General features: G+C 38.4%; 1 protein-coding gene across 1 annotated transcript in view; it reads right to left on the bottom strand.

The window, feature by feature from the left end:
* Positions 1-22,869, bottom strand: part of ccbe1 (collagen and calcium binding EGF domains 1) — a 112,436-nt gene that overhangs the window by 6,580 nt on the left and 82,987 nt on the right. The window contains exons 6-9 of the mRNA XM_017715722.2: positions 20,370-20,476; positions 12,414-12,522; positions 9,657-9,796; positions 1,952-1,987 (exon numbers count right to left, since the gene is read on the bottom strand). Coding sequence (XP_017571211.1) covers positions 1,952-1,987; positions 9,657-9,796; positions 12,414-12,522; positions 20,370-20,476 — 392 coding nt within the window. The remainder of the gene's footprint in view (positions 1-1,951; positions 1,988-9,656; positions 9,797-12,413; positions 12,523-20,369; positions 20,477-22,869) is intronic.

Raw genomic sequence — 22,869 nt, 5'->3', positions numbered from 1 at the left:
TTTTTCAAGGGGAAAAAAATTGCCACCAAACGAATTATAAAATGTAAGATGGCCATTCTTTGTGTTACTGTGATGTTTTTAACCTTAAAACATAAAAGAGACTAACAAAGATCCTTGGATCATCATCAGGTTTCAGTGGATGCTGTCACCATGGCAACGTTTACACAGATACAGGCAAAAAACACAACATAAACCTGAGAACTTAGCTGAGCTGTGGTCATTCCTATAGGCTGCTTACCTATCTGGCCATAAAAGTAGCTGACCATGGTAAGGAAAACAGAGTTCAGCAGTTTGGAAAATTAATGAGAACATCAAAATTCTTGGCCATTTGCTGTACAGCTTATTAATAGTCAGTAAATAAAAGGTGATATAAAGTGTTCACATTAAACCACTTTCAATGTCTTTGTTTACAGCTCAAATACTAAATTACACAGAAATAAAAAAAAAATCCATGGCCACAAATTGTGATTTGGTGGCATGTGTACTGATTTTTAATAATGTTTAATTTATCATCTTTAGATACAGCCAAAGCAGAGTTTGAGAACTAACAGCTTGAGAACTGCTGCTTTAGGGAATTGAAGGAGGTTCTGGATAATTTCTGCCACTTCTGATCCTTTTCATGTACGTATCTGCCAACACTGTATGTATACACTGTGACTAGATCCAGCTGGATTAGCATTAAGGAGAAATGTGGCCAAATCATCAAATATTGATTTGATGTATCACTCAAATCTAAATATCTGTCAGATGCCAATATTTTTTTGCAAATATCATCAATTATCAATATATTATTGTGTGTACCTTGTCAAAAAATTGAATTTTAAGCTCTGTTCTCCCTAAAGCCTCTGCATTAAGGGGCTACTACCAGGATTAATTCATATCGGTGTGCCTGTGGTATAGATAACTTGCCAGCAACAGCACATATGGACTGAATTAAATGAATCTCACATCCAAAACTGCTGCTTTAGTGCTGATATGGTGATTGTGTAAAGGTACTTCAAGAAGCCAGCTTGAGAACTGCTGCTTTAGGGAATTGAAGGAGGTTCTGGATAATTTCTGCCACTTCTGGCACTATTTTTAAGCATGTTATCTGTAATCGTCCTCATAATTTTTAGTTACTCAGTCTTATTCTATTATTCATTTGGAAAAAATTTGCAAAATATTCACTTGCACTATTACTGACTACCTGAAGTCTTTCTGTTTGTCCATGTTGACCTTACACAAACGTCATGGTGAAAAAACACAATTTTAGAAGCTTCACTTAAGAGATTCAATTCACTGAGATTCAAAAAGCATTAATTTAATCTAGTTTAATGCTGCAGTCTTATCCAAGAGAACTGTGCAGCCAACTATAGGCAATCTAACATATTGCTTCTTGGATTAGATCCAATACTCAGCTTTACAAGCCCAATTTAGGGCACATATTGTAGGTTTATAGGAGGTTATTCAAAGGAAATGTGGGTTAAGCTTACATAACACATGGATGTATGGCAGCACACATTGCCAAAATAGCTTATTGATGTGCTATTTTGTATATTTGTCTGTTCTTGCAGTGAGTGATCCAAATAAATATGATGCAAACATAGCAGCAACAGCAATCAGTCTCGCAAATGGAGGAATTCTGTGTTTTGTCTGTTGATATTCCACAGTGTAATCAATGAATCATATTTACCATTGCAGAAACACAATCAGAATGTTCAGATATTGCTCCACAGGGGTCATTAATTCATCCCTGTTAAACCATGGAGAAACATTTTCACTTTGTTTTTTCTATTTTGGCTCTCTGTCTCAAAGGTTTATTTCATTACTGATAGCACTGAACGGATTTTAAACATCTTCATCCAGCTTTCGGGAATGTTTTGCATTCCATTAGAGGAAAACAGCCTGGGGGGCTGGAAGGCTGTGGAGGAGAGAGGTTAGAGGTGCTGGAAACACTGAAAACACACTGTACCTTCATGCCATCTCTGCCTGGAGCACCGGGGGGACCCTGCAGAACAAAACAAAAACATGCACATGTTAAATACTTAATCCATTTAAAAGGCAATTTAATGGTAACTTTAATAAGCATATTTAAATATCACAAATAATTGTTGCAGCATGATGAATCAATAAATTCGTAGCACATGACGAAATAATGATGTGTATACTTTAAATAGCCCATATCTCACATTTTCTTGTAAAAATACATTTATTTGGATTTAGGTGCCAAAACAGCCAGAAATAATTTTCACATGCCAATTTTTTTGCCTGTCTTTACCCCTTTAACAGCCTTTTTTGTTACTGTGCCTGTAAGACTTGAAACTTTAACAATATTTACATGGTACAAAAATTTCATTTTTAAAAAAGTGAGGACAATTCACTTGTCCATGATATGGGCCCTTTAACAGTGAAATGGGACATATATGATAGGCCATTAATAATAGTAATATTTAGGTATTGACATTGATTGTTAATTATGACCTGTTATGGCAAATTAAATACGATTTTGCTATGTCTTGTTTGGTTGCTAATACATTTCGTTATTTCCTAATGTGGTAAATATTAGTCTATAAATGATTTTCTGTGATGCACTGATATAAGAACTGTAAAAGTGAGGATGCACTGATATAAGAACTGTAAAAGTGAGGATGCACTGATATAAGAACTGTAAAAGTGAGGATGCACTGATATAAGAACTGTGGGCTAAATTCAAGATCTGATCCTTTTCATGTACGTATCTGCCAACACTGTATGTATACACTGTGACTAGATCCAGCTGGATTAGCATTAAGGAGAAATGTGGCCAAATCATCAAATATTGATTTGATGTATCACTCAAATCTAAATATCTGTCAGATGCCAATATTTTTAGCGAATATCATCAAATATCAATATATTATTGTGTGTACCTTGTCAAAAAATGGAATTTTAAGATTTCTATAGCTCTGTTCTCCCTAAAGCCTCTGCATTAAGGGGCTACTACCAGGATTAATTCATGTCGGTGTGCCTGTGGTATAGATAACTTGCCAGCAACAGCACATATGGACTGAATTAAATGAATCTCACATCCAAAACTGCTGCTTTAGTGCTGATATGGTGATTGTGTGAAGGTACTTCAAGAAGCCAGCAGTAACTTCATCTGCCTACTACACACTCTAAAACTATGTGTATGTAAATGGACCTTTGCAGACTGGAGGAGTTGATTTGCAAAACGTTTCCCACATGCACACGCATTCATGCGCATATATACACATATTCAGATACAAACACACTCACACAGGCACATAAACACACTGCATGCATCCCCGGACACTCAGACATGCCAGACATTCCACAGTTTTCCTAAATTTTAGAGCAATAATCTTCCAGTCTGGAAGATTGGTTTACGAACACACATAGTTGAATCCTAACGGACACCCGTTTCAGCTCGAGTGGACTTAAGAGGCCAGTAACAATGCAATTACTCTGCATACTTGGTCATTCGTCAACTTTTAAAGCTGAGAGTAAAACAAGAAAACAGCAGATTCCCAACTCACTTAGGGTCATCAAAAAAACAACAAAAAAAACTGAAGGCTAACTCTGTGGTGTTGAGAGCCATGCAGCTGAATGGTTCTGCGTCCAGCGTTCATATATTACTCTGACAAATAAGCATTTTACTTCTTCACTAGTGTGATGCAGTCTAGTGCACCAATAGTGAAAGGTCAAAAGGTCAGCACTATCAGGCATGTTAATGGCTGGACCTCAGGACCAAGCCAGCCAAACAAAACACAACCTGCACACTAATACATTCAGACCTTTCCCCTGCTACTGCTATTACAATTCATCAAGATTAAGGCTGTGCTTTCACACACACATACACACACACACACACACACACACACACACACATACACACACACACACATATACACACACACACACACACACACACATTCATTTGCTTTACTTTTGTCAACACTCACAAAATCTTTACTCACATTCAGCAGAAGCACCAATTCTATCACAATAAGAGACACAATAAGTCTACTGTTGAATGTCAGTTTACTTGAACACGAAAATCATTTATGAAACACTCTACATATATATACACAACAATTAGTATTGTTCGTAGCAAAAACAACTAAATAATAATAATAATAACAACAACAAACAACAATAGTTATTATTATTATTATTATCAATAGTAGCAGAAATAATATTGTATTCCATGTATAATTTGACTGTTAATATACTATTATTTTCATCATATTCTTATTGTTCTTATATATATGTGTATATAAGAACAATAAAAATATGATGAAAGATGTGTATATATATTTATATATATATATATATATATATATATATATATATATATATATATTTTTTTTTTTTTTTTTGGGGGGGGGGGGGGCTAATCTTAACCTCTCATTATCTGTGCTGAGAATGATCCACCACCCAAATAATATCTGGACAACAGCAGGCCTATGTTTAGAAACTGTACAATGATGAATGGGGTAGAGCAAAATGAGGGAGAGATAAATTGTAGAGCAACAGGTGAGCTGCATTCTGTGACTGTACACCCACAAAGTGGATCTGTAAGATACGTGGAGCTCATAAAGTGGACAGTAAGTGGAAATATAAGCTAGGAGTTTCTAATAAAGTGGCTGGTGAATGTAGAGGTGTGCAATTTATGCAAAGGTAAACAGACTGACATTTGTTCCCTTACCCCAAACACAGCGGTAGTAGTAGAAACCTTCTTGAAGCATGTCTGTATTTTTAATCTCAGTATAACTAATACTTCAGAAAGATAAAAAGAGAACAGTATGTGAAAAGAAGACAATACTAGACTGGAATAGTCTTGGCAACAGCTGCAGCAGCGTCCCTCCAGAGAGTCACTGGAGGTCAGCGCTAGCCCACACGGAGGGGACCTGACTGGGCACGGCCTAACGCTGCACTATCCTGCTGGAATTAGACACCTGCTGCTACAGCCTGAGCTTTTTCAAATCCAGCTTTCACTTCAGTTTTACCGGGGATGCGTCAATGTAACTGAATACAATTGGCTTAAAGGAGAACTGGGAAACAGGCACCAATCACTTTTCATATTTTATTAATATTAATGTCTCTGTTTTTGTTGGATTTTGTTGTTATATTTAGCAATCTGCTGACTAGCCAGAAGTGTCTGTTACAGTGGTGTAGCCAGAACTTCATTTTAGGGGGTTGTTTACAAGTCAGTGGAGCAGCTAGCTAACATCAGAGACCAGAGAGATCATCAAAGACATCACTACAGGATAGCAACCAGCTGACTTCTTTCTATGACATCACTAAGTCATTACCAAATTCCTCAGAGAACATTTTTTTTTTAAATTTTAACATCTTGGAGGTCATTTTTTAAAATCAACGTCCTGGAGAAGGAATATTCAAAGTTAACCAAACCAATATTATATTATATGCTTGCAGAGGTGTACGGTAACTAAGTAAATGTAATTGGTTACTGTACTTAAGTAGTTTTTTCGTGTATCTGTACTTCACTGAAGTATTTCCATTTTGGGTGACTTTTTACTTTCACTACACTACATTTCAAAGTCAAATATCTTACTTTTTACTAAACTACATTTTGCAAAATCTGTCATTCCTTTTAGTTTATGTGTGCATAAAAACATAACATGTCAAAATCAAAGAAGTGTGAAGCAAGAACACCAATCAGGGCACAGCGCGCACTTTGTTCTGAGCTTGTTTTGACCTGTCAGACACACCAACCCAACGTCAGTGCAGCAGTGTAAAATTTTGGGAGAGTCTATTCAACATAAACGATGCAGCAAACCTAGCTTTGTGTAAATAGACCACAATATAGAAATATGTACACATATGCAGACTGGCATGTCTTTTTTCTGAATTTATACAAACACCATTTCATTTTATAGCAAATTTGTTTTTGCTAGTTTATGTTTCTAAACAGAGACCTACAGATTATGCTTATAATCATTTAATAGACATTTAATAGAAATTTAATATACTAAATAATGACATTCTATTAAAATATTGGTTTACCAAGAGTAACACTAGATACTTTTAACCTAAATTGAGTTAATGAAGCAAGAGTCTTGTTACCACAATGATAACAGAACATTAGAGTAATAATAAATCTTTTAGTACTTTTACTTTTGATATTTAAGTACATTTCTACTATTACTGGAGTAATATTTAACTTTGGGCATCTCTACTTTAACTCAAGTACATGATTTGTGTACTTCGTCCACCACTGTATACTTGGAATACATCACTTGAGCACAGCAATAAGCTTCCATTTAGCCAGAAGAAACAATCTAGCAGATACACTAGCTAGCAATAGAGCAACCGAACAACTGAAGCCTCCACATACAAACAAGGCAAATAAATGAGCAACAAGCCATGTTTACTAGCCAAATGAACAAGAAACTAGATATAAATAAATTAAAGGCCAGGGCCCACTGGTGGACCCAAAGTTTTATTACACACTTCCATAAACTAAGACTAGCTCAACCAGTTTGCGGTGAAGTCCCTGTCATTACTCATTAAAGCCTTAGTATGTAATAAACCTGGGATATCAAGAGGGTTTTAACTGTCGGCCCATTTTTGCCTGAAACCGCATAACCAAAGTAAAAGGAGCTCTGTTCCCACATGCATTGGGCTAGAGCCATGATCTTGGTTATTTGAAAGGTAACACTCTGAAGTTTATTATTCCTAAATCAGAATAATTGCATGAAATACTGATCATTCGGTGCTTATATTGCAAATGAAATGATCATGACTGCTGTGAATAACAGATTACAAAATGATTTGGAGGAATTTAATCCTGAGATTTCAAGCTTTCTAACAATATAGTGCATCACCATAGTGCTGGATGACTGGATGCATAAAAATGATGAATAAAAAAACAGAAGTGAACGCTTCAATGGAAGTGTGCTGGTGCCAGTACAGTGGTTACACAAGGTTAAATGAACAAAGAACTAGTCATGAACAAGTCAATAAGGACCTAGACAGACCTAGACATGACTTGGCCGAATACATACAGCACAAACTGAAAACTGTACTCTGTATCTCAGCTGTGCAAAAACAATGTACAGTATTTGTGCTGTCTAAAATAAATGAGTGCACTCTGGGTCCACAAGCAGTGATGAACTTAATGAAACCCTCCCTAGGCATAACGTTCATATGCTTCAGGGTGATGATAAGTGTGCCAAGGTTAAAGTGAATAAAGCTGACATGACTAACAGCATCTGTAATTTGAGCGTGTGTATATGTGATAAGTGACGAAAAGAGAGAGAGAGAGAGAGAGAGAGAGAGAGAGAGAGAGAGACAGAGAGCACACAACAGCCTGAGAATGAATGTGTGAGTGTGTGAGTGTGTGAGTGTGTGTGTGTGTGTGTGTGTGTGTTGTTAATTCATTGCGCCTGCTGGGCTGCAGAAGAATGTGTGGAAGTGTAATGAGGCTTAGCTCTAGCCTGTTAAAGTAAGTGTGAAAGTGTGAATGTGTCAGCAGCAGCCGGAGGTCACTCTGCCACCCTGACCGGGCAGAAATGGATCTGTTCAGTAAATGTGTCACACTGGCAGCTCTCTAATCTCTACCACGGTGCCATATTTATCTGGACAGCAACAAAGGAGAAATCACATGACAAACATGGACATGAGTATCAGTTATTACCATCAAGGTGGCATTTCAGAATATCTTAGCTGTAATACGTTCAACACACTCATACCTTACTTCGTGCTGCTCAATCAGCAGAGAATTTAGAGGGACAAATGTGACTGTGATTAGGCCGATAGAGTGTTTTTTGACCAAAAAGATTAATCAATGAATTTTTATTGACTGTGGAACAGCACATGCGACTGATCTTTTATAACCGAGGGCTCCACATGTCGTCTTAGTCTCCCGTAGCTATACCCCAGGTTTGTTTTATCTTGTCCATTTCTGATCAAACAGAGTTTTGACTTTAGGAAAATGCATTGTATGAGGAAGTACCATGAACTAGTCAAATAAACAAAGAACTAGTCATGAAGTAGCTAAACAAATGAGGAACTAGTGTCATGACTGGCTCCTCCCACTCCATGTACCTTTTGTTTTGATCTTCCATGTGCGTTTGTTTTGGTCCAGCCCCCTTGTTTAGTGACTGCACCCCTGATTGTCACCACCTGTTTTCCACCTGTCCCTTGTTATCCCTGTGTTTTATAAGCCCCGTGTTTGCCCTTTGTTTTTGTTGGTCTTTGTGTTGGATGTTCTGTTTGTACTGTTTCATGTTTGGAAAATTGTTCTGTTTGGATTTTGTTTGTTGTTTGATTCTTGGTTGAGGTTCTGTGTTTTTATCATGTCTGACCCGCATTCTCTCCGTATTGGCTACTTGAACCTGGACTGTTACGACTATGACCCTGGATTTGCCCTTAATAAATCTTGCTTATCTCAGCACGTGTGTCCGCCTCCTTGCTCCGCATTACAACTAGCCATGAAGTAGGCTGGAAAATGAGGACAAACTAGCCAAATGAACGAGCAAGCATTCATGAACTTGCAAAATACAAAAGAAACTAGCCCTTAATTAGCTAAGTAAATGAGGAAATATCAATGGCCAAGTCAAATAATCGAGCAACTTGCCATGAACTAGCTAAATGAATGAGGAAGTAACTAGCCAAATGAACAAGAAACTAGTTATTCCATGCTTCTATAACCAAAGAATAGCTCAACCAGTTTGCACTGAAGTCCTTTCAGTTACTCAATAAAGCCTTAGCAGAAACAGATCTGTTCAGTAAAGACAGCTATCTAATCTCTACCATGTTGCCATATTTATCTGAGCAGCAACAAAGGAGAAATCACAGTAGCCTCCTGATGAACAACCTGCCCACTCAACACAGCCTGACAAATGTATGGATGAGTATCAGTTATAAGCACCAAGGTGGCATTGCAGCATATCTTATTTTAGCTCTAAGACGTTCAACACACTCATACCTTACTTCCTGAATCAGTGAGGCTGCACAATGAGGAAAATCAGGAAATTCAGAAGGACAAATTTGACTGTGATTAGGCCTTTGGGGGGTGTAGGGTGTTTTGCAATTGCAGCCTTTCATATCAACTCTTGCGAGGTTGGACAAGCCTCACATAAGCTCGGCATCAGAATCCATACATATGCTTACACAGATAACCACATTCTCAGGTGTGTTGATACACCTTCATCATATTGGAACAGTCAAGATCCACTAAATAAATACATGTGTATTGTGATATGTTCCCACATGCTTAAAACACCAAGTTTCACTAAATATTTTTATTATAAACATCAGACATATCTGTCACTGTATACAGTGCAGATCAGGTTGCTTTACAGAGTTGGCTGAACCCAGTGTGGAATCTATGTTTGTATATCCATGTCAGAATCGATGCTAATGTTAGTTTGACTGTTGAAACAAACACACATCCAATCTATCCTTACAGTGTGAGTGTATGCAGATGTGTAAAGAATAAATTGGCAATATCAATATCAATAACATGCTCATAATATAGTTTGAGCTAATTTCTTGTTAGGCTGAATGGGATTTTTGCCACGTAGCAACAGTTGCTACAAAAGAACGCATTTGTGGGGAAAGCCTGGACAGGTCAAGGGAGGAGTGGAGACCAGACAGGGCGGAGCCTGACCAGGAAAGCTATGACAGTGTATCATAAAGATACTCACCATTGGTCCGCGCCGGCCCTGTTTGATATGGGAAAGATCAGGAGAGGGGCCCATGGGCCCCATTTGACCCCGAGGGCCCGGTGGACCTGGAGGGCCTGGATGCCCTGGGGCACCAGAAGAACCCTTAGGGCCTGGACTCCCTGAGAGAGAGAGAGAGAGAGAGAGAGAGAGAGAGAGAGTGTGAGCTTAAATAAACGCATGTTTATTTTAAACTGTTTATTTTAAACTGTTTTTAAACAGATATAAAGTGTATATGTACTCGTGTGTAAAGGTTTGAACATCTCCAGTAAAATTACAGTCAAAAAAATATGAAAATAAGTAAGTAACACATCTTTTCAGGGAACAAACTTAAATAAGAATTTTTTTGGTTAATTTTAGTGAACAACTTCTATGTGCTAAAAAATAAAACATATAATATGAAACTGTATATTATTGTGCATATAACCTTTGCCCAGGCCACACTGCTGCTATTTAAATTTTCTGGATTATTTTCTTGAGATAACAAGTTAATTATCTTGTGATTTCAACAGCTGTGTTATCTTGAGAACACAAGAAAATGACCTTCTCAAGATAACCAAGTAAATAACTCTCTGGACTTCCATATTTGTTTTTTTTTCCATAATACATTAAATTCAGCAAATAGGTAAAAAAAAATTTAACCAGAGACGTCTAAATGTTCACAATATCATCACTGTCATATCAGAAGCTTGGAAAAGCTTTCATTTTTTCAGTTTTTACCTTTTTTTAAATTTTTTTACCTATGAAAATGTGAAAACACCAGCTGTCTTTTACACTGTGGGAACTCGTAATAAAATCTTGTGGCATTAACATATATTAAAAGTTTGGAAGAAGTTTCTTCTTCTTCCATATAATTACCAGTTTGGAACAATGATGACATGCTAATGCATAAAATAGGTTATGATTTTCTGACTTGGACAGAGAGAGAAAGTGATAGAGAGATAATTGGTGTTATAGTAGAAGATAACAGTACCATTTCCAGGATTGTGGCACTGAATAATAATTCAGGATCTAGAAGTACTTGGACAGAAATTGTACTATAATTCTGTGTTTCTCTGTAATAATGTACAGTGGCTGATCCAAGGCCTGCAGTCTGCAGAATGCAGTCAGATTTGTTATACATCCATATAAGAGGAAACAGACGTGGTTAAAGGCAGTGGAGAAAAGTTTGACTCCTCAGCCAGGCGGAAAAACAGCAGGTACAATGCACAAGTCCTTAGGCCAACATCAGCACTGATTCATGCACAGCCAATAGCAGCTGCCAAAACATGCTATATTGCAACACTGATACATGTTGAAACATCCATGAAACTGCCAAACACTGCCTGAATTCAGCTTCAAGGTGTTTTGAATAAGTAGACAAATAGATTGTTGATTGGAAATAGTTTATGACAATAGCAAGAGGATTATTAAAGTAATAATTCAACAAGAACCAAATTCACAAGAGAAAAATGCTAAAGTTTCAGCTTCTGGTAGGTGCCTTTTAAGCAAACGGGCTGAAGATTTTTGCTAAACATGGCAACCCCGCACAAAAAAAATATAAAATATTCAGTGGACTATCTTTAAAAATGAAAACAAAAGGTATGATAAAAGCCGCAATCCTTGAGCGATATTTGAAGTTAATCAAACTAAAGATTAGCGCTTATACTTATTGGGTATTTTTATAATATTTAACTACATAAGGAAGGTTCTGGAACAACCTTTGTTTGCTTGAAAAATCCCAGGTGATTGCTAAGGAGTTGCTGGGCCATTGTTATGGTATTCCAATTGTTTGTGAAGGCGTTGCTGGGCTATTGCTATGGTATCCCAGTTGGTTTCTAAGGTGTTGCTTAGCCGTTGTTGTGGTATTCCAACTGGTTGCTATGGTGTTCCGGGCTCATTGCTATGGTATTTCAATTGGTTGTGAAGGTGTTGCTATGCCATTGCTATGGTATCCCAGTTGGTTGCTAAGGTGTTGCTGGGCCGTTGTTGTGGTATTTCAATTGGTTGCTAAGATGTTGCTAGAGCATTGCTATAGTATCCCAGTTGGTTGCTAAGGTGCTGCTGGGCTGTTGCTATGTAATCCCAGGTAGTTGCTCATGTGTTGCTAGGTTGTTGCTTGCATGACTTGTTAGCTACATTAGTCTCATAGCTCCTGTGTAAAACTAAATAAGCAAAAACGATATGAAAATCACTTCAGTGATGAAATATATTATCTTATTTCAGAGAAATCGATGTCCTAAGAGTTCTCTACAGACTTTTATCCAACCTTAGTGAACAAAGTGACCAATGATGACACCCATTCAGCTTTGATCACATCTGTGTTAGAAAATAAAACACACTTAAAGTGATCTTGCAAATAAATAAGATTAAGAGACCCATATTAGTCCCACAACAGAGAAAATTCACCTCTGCATTTAACACATCCTTGAAGTGAAACAGCACATACATGTGGTGGGCAGCCCTATCCACAGCACCCGGGGAGCAGTTGGAGGTTAGGTGCCTTGCTCAAGGGCACCTCAGTCATGTACTGTTGGCTCTGGGGATTGAACCGGTGACCTTCCAGGCACAGGGCCAGTTCCCTAACCTCCAGCCCATGACTGCCCCAGTCAGACTCTCATGCAAAAACAGGATCTGAAGTCCAGTTTGACCACTCACTCCAGTTCACAAATGTCTGACAACCAAAAGCGTTTAGTGTGAGTCATAAATATTTAGATGCATCTTCTCACTGTCCAGTCTGATCATCGGTCTAAAGCTTACCGGGCGGCCCAGGCTGCCCTGGAGGTCCAGGTAAGAAGGAATGTGGTGTCAACATCTTCTCATGGGTCATCTGCTTGTTGGCCTCAGAGATGCCTGTCAACATGGTTATCTGTGGAATGGACAGTATAGGATAGGGGGATGGAGATGAGAGACAGGGAGTGAGAGAGAGGGAGAGAAAGAGAGAGAGAGAGAGAGAGAGAGAGAGAGAGAGAGAGTTATCTAGAGTTACAATGTAGAATTAATTACACTGTTGCAACTTTCATCTCTCTATTTTGTCTTTTTCTTTCTCTATCTTTGTCTTTTTTCTCTGCTCTCCTTCTACCTTTTGCTTTCCCATCCTCTTTTTTGCCCACACCATTTAATCTTTTCTCCGACTTTACCTCTGTCCACCCCCCCCTCTCTCTCTCTGTGGCTGATTTTCTCACTCTGTTTGCTTGCTTTCCACTCTGTTCTGTCCTTTTTCTCTGCTTCTCTCCATCATTCTCTTTTTCTTTCCATCTTTCTCACAGTTCCTCATTCCTTTTCTCATTCTCATTTTTGCACCTTTCTTTCTGTTCCCTCTCTCTCTCTTCTCTCTCTCTCTCTCTCTCACTACCTCTCTTTTCTCCTGTTTTCTTCTCTTCCTTCCTTCTATATTTCTTTTTCTCTCTTTCTCGCCCTCAATCCTCCCCCTCTCTGGCCTTTCTCTCACCATTCCCCTTCTCTCTTTCTCTATCTGTGTTCCTTCTCTCCCTCTTTCTCTTATATCTTCTCACTCTCTTTCTTTACTCTCACTTTCTCCACCTCTTTCTTCCTTATTCTCTCCCATCTTTTCTCCCACTGTTTTGAAACAGAGATGTTCAGATCACAGAGTGACCAGGCTGATGTAAGAAGGCAAGTTCAGGAGGCTAAAGGCCTGGCCTTTAGGTACTTCAGTGAACGTCTAGTATGACGTGACCTGACAGGATAGTATGATTAATACCAACAGCAGCAGAGAGGACTGTAAAAGAGAGAGCGTGCCTGAGCTAACCTTTAGCATGTAATCTAAGCCATAAGCTGTAACATCTGTGCAGAAGTCCTGAATAATGCACGTCTATGTCTCCACATTGCCACACGCACCTTTTACAAGCAGTGAGTGCCCCAAACATCAAAGAGTGGATCTCAGAGAGCAGTGGAGGGATCTGTTACCTGTGACCCACAAAGCTTTAGATGGCAGGACACACACAGTCACACATTTTAATGCCTTGTAAGGACATAGGGTCATACATATGGCCTATATATTTTGCAAGAATGTATATGTAATAGTAACATCTCCCATATGCATTATGTGTATGTAAGAATGTTTATGTAATAATATTTTAAAAAATGTATTATGTACTATGTGAAAGACAGATGTCTTCATTCATAATATTAATTTAATTTCTAGTTAAAGTTGTCATTAAGTGAAAGTTATTCATAACAGAAATGTTAATAAAAACACTAAACAGAAGCCTCAACAACTAAACAGTAAATAAATATTTTCAGTTATACTTTATTTTGAGTGGTCTTTTTAGATAAAACAAACACTCAATGGACTCTTACTAATATAGCAAAAATATATGAAGATTAGGTTTTGGGTTGAAGTTGAGGTTAGGGTTAGGCTTAGGCTTATGGCCAGGGTTAGGGTTAGGTTTAGGTTTTGGGTTGAGGTTAAGTTTAGGGTTAGGAATAGGGCCAGGGTGAGGGCTAGGTGTTGGGTAAGGTTGGGTAGGTTAGGATTTGCAAAATAGAAGTAACATATTAAAAATAAATCCACTTAATGTACATACTGTATTAACAGCACATCTAAAGGTATTTAATTCAACGTATTCAGATGCTTCCCTACTGCTACTGCACTGATATGCTGTTTATGTGTTTCTGATCATCTGTTATGAGTTTATTAATCATCTAGAAAGGACCACTCCAAATACAGCGGCACCATATTTTCAGTATTTAGTATGTCTTCTCTTTCCTTTCCTATAGCCTCAATTTTCTGGGGGATGGGGGGTGGGGGTGGGGGTCTTGGTTTCAGTTTTTCAAAGAAATCTGCAGAAGTATTTTTCTCTGAAGTTCAGTCTTAGAAGTTGGTTGCATTTTCTGCGTCCAGCTTCTTTGTTTGATTTTCAAAATTTCTTCTCTTTTGTCTGTCTCCTTTTCTCAGTAAGGGCTTCTTAAACAGCTACACATCCTTTCAAACCCATAGCGCTGAGTCATCTTCTCACAGTGGAAGGACGGACAGAAAAACCTGTGGATGTTTTCAGATCTGAAGCAACTTGATTTTCTCCTGTCTCTCAAAGATGAAACCTTGAACTACTGTTTATCTGCTGGGCATAGTTTTGGTGTCTACCAGATCTTGCAAAGTTGTTATGGGTATGAACAATTCTCTTCAGAAACATCTGCTGAAATTAGTACATTCATTCACTGGGAATAAATGAACATCTATGACTTTTATATGTAATAAGGATTTACTAAGTTTAATCTTGCAGTCAGTGTCAGTGTTGTCATTTTTGCTTTCAAAAACAAAGCATAGAGTTTTGGCAAAAAAAGTACTTTACAAAGTCAGGAGCATTGCGTTAGTCCTGTAGGTCATGCTGGTTTTCTCTGGTTTTACAACACACACACACACACACACACACACACACACACACACACACACACACACACACACACACACACAAACACACACACACACACACACACACACACACACACACACACACAAACACACACACACACACACACCTCTAACCTGCCCAGCACACAGCAACCCTAGCATCAGGCTTTCAGATATGAATCTATATGAGTGTCTGAATTCAGCCGATTGTAAGCAATTTAAAAGCCATTTGGCTTTTCTGTAGGAAACACATGACTATGTTTGTCTGCGTATGTATGTGTGTGTGTGTATGTGTGTGTGTGTGTGTCTGTGTGAAGTTGAGAAGTGGGCATATTTTGGGTTTTCCTACATTTCCCACGGTGTTCTGAGTGTCCTCTGAACACTGTGATTATAGCAGCAGAGCTCTGAAGTTACCATTTCATGCAAATCCTTTTGCTAGGAAGGTTCTTAAATAACACTCTGGCGATTGTCTCCACTCAGCTTTAAGATAGGCCTGTTAGAGCCCAAAACACAACAGTCAGTGAAAGATGACCTTGAGTTACTGAATAAAAGAAGGGTCATTTCCAGACAACTGTGACTGAGTGGCTGTAACTGGAACTTGTAAGGCTGTCCAAGAAATTCCCTGCTGCAGTCATGACTTGAAATCTCTTATAATACTCAATTAAAATGGCTGGTTATGCTTTTAAAGAACAAACCAATGGAAATTAAATAATAAAACGTGACTATATTTACATGCCCAAAAAGTTACTAGTCTACTTATATTAGCAGAAATACAGTCATATGCAAAGTTTGAAGACCTTCAGTCAAGTTATATGTCTTGTTGAATATTCTGCTAATTTTAATGTGCAATTACTATTAGTTTGCTGAATTTAACACTACACTCAGATCCATCAGCTCTATTCCTAAATTTGCTTGCAGCCTCATGAGCTTCCTCTCCCTTGCTTCACCTTTCTCCTCCTCTCAATCCCCACTTTTCTTTCAGCTCTCTCTTCTCTCTCTCTCAATGTCAGTTTGAGTTTCAAACAGCTTTAGTGACAAACTACGGATAGCACCTGTTGCCAAAACAATAAAAAGTGCTTAATATAAATAATAGCCTCTCTCCCTCTCTTCTCTCTCCCTCTGTCTTTCTCTCTCTCTTTCTCTGTCTCCTCTCTCCCTCTTCTCTTTCTGCCACCTGTCCCACTCTTTTTCTCTCTCTCTCTCTCCCTCTCTCCCCCACTCCCCCTCTCTTGTCTTTGTCCTCCTTTTCTCTCTTTGTCTCTGTCTCTTCTCTACTATATTGCCAAAAGTATTCACTCATCTGCTTCACACGCATATGAACTTGAGTGACATCCCATTCTTAATCCATAGGGTTTAATATGATGTCAGCCCACCATTTGCAGCTCTAACAGCTTCAACTCTTCTGGGAAGGCTTTCCACAAGGTTAGGAGTGTGTTTTTTTGGAATTTTTGACCATTCTTCCAGAAGCGCATTTGTAAGGTCAGACACTGGTGAGAAGGCCTGGCTCTCAGTTTCCACTCTAATTCATCCAAAAGGTGCTCTATCAGGTTGAGGTCAGGACTGTGCAAGCACACCAAATTCACTCATCACAGTCATGTTGGAACAGGAAGGGGCCATCCCCAAACTGTTCCCACAAAGTTGGGAGCATGAATTTTTTCCTCTTCTACACTGCAAGTACATTTTTCGTTAATCAAGGTACAAACAACGTAAATGTTCCCTCAAAGGTAGAACAGTGGTTTTAAGTTGTAATTTTGTACCTTAAGTAAGTAAGTACCACCCTAGTGACAAGAGGGGAACTGCTCCAGTGACAGCTTCATACCTTTATTTCTGAGAGTGTAATATTATGAGCAGATCATACAGCAGAAAATAAGTAAATTGGTCCCTTTTTATATTATTGTCTTTAATTCAGTATTAACAGTATTCACTGTTACAGATGGATTATGGTAGTACAGCTTATGTAATACACACGTTTGCACAAGTATACATAAGTGTATCTGGATAGTTATAAGAGCATATTTTCCCTATGTGTATTTCTTCTATGTGTAATTACATATGTGTAACAGGGTAAACTGCATAGTAGATGTAAATTTATGTGCAATTATATCTTGTGTGACTGAAACACTGCAATTCCCCTTTAGGATTAATAAAGTTTCTTTCTTTCTTTCTTTCTTTCTTTCTTTCTTTCTTTCTTTCTTTCTTTCTTTCTTTCTTTCTTTCTTTCTTTCTTTCTTTCTTTCTTTCTTTCTTTCTTTCTTTCTTTCTTTCTTTCTTTCTTTCTTTCTTTCTTTCTTTCTTTCTTTCTTTCTTTCTTTCTTTCTTTCTTTCTTTCTTTTTTGACCATTCTTCCAGAAGTGCATTTGTAAGGTCAGACACTGGTGAGAAGTCCTGGCTCACAGTTTCCACACTAATTCATCCAAAAGGTGCTCTATCAGGTTGAGGTCAGGACTGTGCAAGCACACCAAATTCACTCATCACAGTCATGTTGGAACAGGAAGGGGCCATCCCCAAACTGTTCCCACAAAGTTGGGAGCATGAATTGGTCAAAATCTCTTGGTTTGCTGAAGCATTAAGAGTTCCTTTCACTGGAACTAAGAGGCTGAGCTCAACTCCTGAAAAACAACCCCACACCATAATCTCCCTCCACCAAATTTACACTTGGCACAATACAGTTAGACAAGTACTGTTCTCCTGGCAACTACCAAACCCAGACTCGTCCGTCGGATTGCCAGAGAAGTGTGATTCATCACTCCAGAGAACATGTCTGCACTGCTTTAGAGTCCAGTGGCAGCCCTTTACACCACCACATTCGATTTGTTGCATTGCACTTGGTGACGTAAGGCTTGGGTGCAGCTGCTCGGCCATGGAAACCCATTCCATGAAGCTCTCTATGCTGTTCTTGAGCTAATCTGAAGGCCACATAAGGTTTGTAGGTCTGTAGCGATGGACTCTGCAGAAAGTTGGCGACCTATCGTGGCCTACCACATCATGGCTGAGTTGCTGTCGTTCCCGATTGCTTCCACTTTGTCATACCACTGACAGTTGACTGTGGAATATTTAGTAGTGAGGAAATTTCACAACTGGACTTGTTGCGCAGGTGGCCTCCTATCAGGGTACCATGCTGGAATTCACTGAGCTCCTGAGAGAGATCCATTCTTTCATAAATGTTTGTAGAAGCAGTCTGCAGGCCTAGGTGCTAGGGCTTACACAACTGTGGCCAGGGAAGTGATTGGAACACCTGAATTCAATGATTTGGAGGGGTGACTGAATACTTTTGGAAATGTAACGTATCTCTTCCACCTCTTCTTCTTCTCTCTCTCCCTTCTCTCTTCCTTTCTCTGTCCCCGCTCTCTCTATCTTCTCTCCCTTCTCTATCTCTCTTTCCCCTATGTCTTTCCCACACTCTCTTTCTCCCTCCTCCCCTCTCTCTGTTTCCCTTTTCTCTCTCTACCCCTTTTCTGTCTCTCCCTCTTCTTTCACTTTTTCACCATGTTTTTCTCTCTCTTTCTTTCTCTCTCTGTCTCACTCTCTCAGCTTTAATCTATCATTCTACAGAGAGCTGAACATATTCTACTGGCAGACCAGTAAAAGGTCACCTGTTTTCTTCTCATTTTCACACTGACATCACCTCTCTCCATCTTTCTCTTTCTTACTCTCTTTCCATTCAGGTTTACCTGCGGCTGCCAAGGACGGCCAGAGGTCACTGCATCAGCGCTGAGGTCATTTCAATCACGTTTTATTAACATATGAACTCACCAGCTGGTCCCTACAGGCCTGTACTCTGACCAGTCCAGCACTGTTCATGAAATACTATCATACAGACATTGAGCTCTAAATACGAACACATGTATAATGTGACTATAAAGCGTCATGTTTGTCTTAATGTATAGAATTTAACAGGTAACAAAACCTGTGCTCAGCGTTTAACCTCTTAAACCTTCTCTTACCTACATGCACTTTAGATTCATTGCTACTCAATAATGCATCATTTATTACTGAATGATATTGTTAATCTTATGCCTTATTATTCACTTATTAATCTTAAAACACATCATTTACCAACTTCTCTTAGTTCTTTAGTCTGCATTCCTGTGCAGAAATTATTTTAACCTTAGGTGTCTCAGTTTTTGCTAGCTTAGGTGCTGACCTTGGTTAAACACTGCATGGGTAAAAACAACAAAAAGGTCCTAATCCAATGAAAGACATTTCATTTCATTATGTTGTTGCTGTTATCGTCACCTAATGGAATCATATTGAGTTTGTAAACGTTGTACAGTGACTCTGTCTCTAACTAATAAAGTTTTAAACAAGTATAGAAAAATCAAGAGATTAAGTAGATAGCATCATCACTTTTCACTGTTTTTTCCTCTTCTACACTGCAAGTACATTTTTCATTAATCAAGGTACAAACAACGTAAATGTTCCCTCAAAGGTAGAACAGTGGTTTTAAGTTGTAATTTTGTACCTTAAGTAAGTAAGTACCACCCTAGTGACAAGAGGGGAACTGCTCCAGTGACAGCTTTATTTCTGAGAGTGTAATATTATGAGCAGATCATACAGCAGAAAATAAGTAAATTGGTCCCTTTTTATATAATTGTCTTTAATTCAGTATTAACAGTATTCACTGTTACAGATGGATTATGGTAGTACAGCTTATGTAATACACACGTTTGCACAAGTATACATAAGTGTATCTGGATAGTTATAAGAGCATATTTTCCCTATGTGTATTTCTTCTATGTGTAATTACATATGTGAAACAGGGTAAACTGCATAGTAGATGTAAATTTATGTGCAATTATATCTTGTGTGACTGAAACACTGCAATTCCCCTTTAGGATTAATAAAGTTTCTTTCTTTCTTTCTTTCTTTCTTTCTTTCTTTTATAATTATGATATTGTATACAATAAAACTGCAAGACAGCTAACCTAACATTGGAACAGGCCTATTAATACAAAATGTAAGTCAAGTATAACTTGAATGGCTAGAACCCACTGACATATCCAGCCTTCCTGTTCACACTCAGAATATAGTCATAGACTACATTTCCATGTAGTCATACAATCATAGGATTCTATGAATTATATCTACAGAATTATAAGGGGTTAATTACACAACTAACATGTCAATTGTGTAATCACATTTAAATAGCACAGACTTATTATTCAGTAACTCCATAAATTATTCAGTAACTACTGCAAAGCTAAAGTGTACGTTTTCTAGTTATGAGAGTGAGGAACTGAGGCGTGAACTCCCATACGGACCCTCAGAGTTTAAGGGGTTAATAATTTGAAAATGAGAACAGTGTTCATGGGATTAATGCATGGAATTTTACCAGTAACTGGTACCTTCTGTTTTAGCTGGAAAACGGTCATTTTGATCTGATGAAAGTCTTCACATGTGGCCGAGCATGTCCCTTCCTTCATCGCGTTGTCAGACTTTTCAAACAGCGGAGCTGTGAAAAAAACAGGAAAGACGGAAAAGAAAGCTCAGTCGTTTTAACATAAACATGTTTACTGTCATTAAGGGTTTACAGTGGCCTGAAATAATAATGCATCAAGAATCTGGCTGCACTGGTTGTCCTGTTCCCTCTAGAATTTACCTGAAGTTTCTGCTTGATCTTTTAGACATTTTGTTTTCTTTAAAGATTGCATTACACTAACCGAATATTGCACACATCTACAATAAACCAGAGGAAAAGCAGCATTCTGTTTTTACAATTTCTGCTGACTGTTTTTTTGGAAAACTTCCTATTCCTATTTAATTTTAATTGTATTTTTAGCCTTTAGGGTGTAGTAATAGCGTAATTGTGATAGTAGTAGTAGTATTAGTAATAGTCATGCTACTGATAGTAACAGGCTTAGTAGAAGTAATAATAATGATAGTGACAGTAACAGTAGCAGTTAGTAGTAGCATTAATAGTAGTGGTAAAAACTGTAACAGTAGCAGTACTTATAGTGATAGTGGTATCATAGTTGTAGTAATAACAGTGAAAGTAATGGCAATAGTTGTAGTAATAGTAGTAGTAATCAGTGTGTGACATATTCCCTGGTGTTTGAGGGATCCCGTCTTGGCTAGCTCTTCCAGCATTGGCTCACTGCTAACTCATTTACTCATAGCAACATTGATGTGTTTGTTCTTTGTTCAGAAATGCTCTTTTCTAGTTGGTAATGCGGAAGTCATAGCAATGCAATTAGTAGTAATAACAGTAGCAATCATAATAAAACATTATTAATAGTGAATGTAGTGAAGTGGTAGTAATGCAATTGACGGTAGTAATAACAGCAGCAGTAATAATGGCAGTCATAATAGCAATACTATAAGATGATGTCCAGTTAAGTTTCAATAACATCTCAAGTTAGTGTGTGTATGTTATCCTGGGTTCTGCTGAATATTACACCTCTGTGTATTGTATTAATATGTTAGAGGCAACAGCAGAACAAATATTGACTGAGCTACCCTTAAATATAGACTGTGAGCCTAGTTGGTGTTTCAAAGTGATTTATTTTTTAGCTTTTATTTATTTTTCCTTTGTTTTTGCTTGAGTGGTTATGGACTTATTATCAGCTTAATAAAAGTGTGGGGTTTCACATCACTCTGTCCCTTTTTCTGCCAAAGCCTTATCTCATTTTGTGGGAATTTGTCCTTGTTGAAGCAGATGTGTCACAGAGAATACAATATTGTTGTATTTTCGCTGTCCAAAAAATCATGATTGGTGTGCAAGATGTAAGTAGTTATATGCATGTTCAAATTATTAACGACCAACGAGTGAATAAATCACACCATGTGTGCAAGGCTCTTAATACTCTTTCTGAGCAGTTTCCAACACAGTAAAACAAGTTCATGTACAAATACATTCAAAAAGACACACTCGCACACATACATACGGACCCCCACACACATCCGTTTACTCCCTGATAAACTCGGTGGTCTGGAAATTCCTCCCTTTAATTTTGCACGTGTGGAATGCAGAAACACACACATGATCACACAGCGCATCATCTTCATCATCCGCCCTGACCCAGAAAAGAGGAAAAGAGGAAGGAAGCCCAGGATGACCCTGTTCATAAGACGAGTGGCTAGTTAATGCTAATGCTGAGTCATTGGCTAAGGCCTACAGAGACGGGTCAGTGGAGGCAGGAAGCCGCATCTTATAAATGTGTCACACCAGCAGAGAGTTTGTTTTGTGCTGCGGGTTTAGATTGACAGCTAAATGTGAAGTCGAGAGGGTGGGTGGGACGCCTGGGGGTGAAAACGGAGCGCGTGAAAGTAGATGATGTGCAAGACCACACATACGGAGTGTGCTGGCTTCTCCTCAGTTCCAGTCTTACTCACCAGCAGCCTGCAGAGCGCCTTCATCCTCTAAAAAAGATCTTAAGGAGCCGTGTGTGAGAGTTCCAAGCGAAAGTGTGAAAACAATGACAAAAGCCCTTTTCCACACCAAGAAACAGCTACATTACATCATTTCATTAGCGGGTTTCTTGCCATGAGCATGAATCCTCCACCCAGTCATACAGACAGTCAGAGCACTGCAAACTTCCATCCTGCACCCAGCTGCACCATTTACAAACATGTACTTCCCTCAAACTGTAATGAGACTGCTATACTTATTCATTTCTGAAATGTGAAAAAGTACTTGCTACTCATGACTCTAATTCTATGTTACTCTAAAACCAACTGGAAAGTACAAGGGAAAATCCAAAACTCTGTTTGTTCTTTACTTACAAAAGAGAGTCCATAACAGCCAATCATTTAAAAGGCCTGTCACTATCCTGCCTCTCAAACAAGACAGTAAAAACTGTTGTTGTGAACAGCTGATATTTGTAAATTTAGAAATGAGCCTTTTGA

The sequence above is a fragment of the Pygocentrus nattereri genome, chromosome 16 (assembly GCF_015220715.1).
Source record: "Pygocentrus nattereri isolate fPygNat1 chromosome 16, fPygNat1.pri, whole genome shotgun sequence".
In the NCBI taxonomy this organism is placed as follows: domain Eukaryota; kingdom Metazoa; phylum Chordata; class Actinopteri; order Characiformes; family Serrasalmidae; genus Pygocentrus; species Pygocentrus nattereri.
This window is presented reverse-complemented; position numbering and strand designations above follow the sequence as displayed.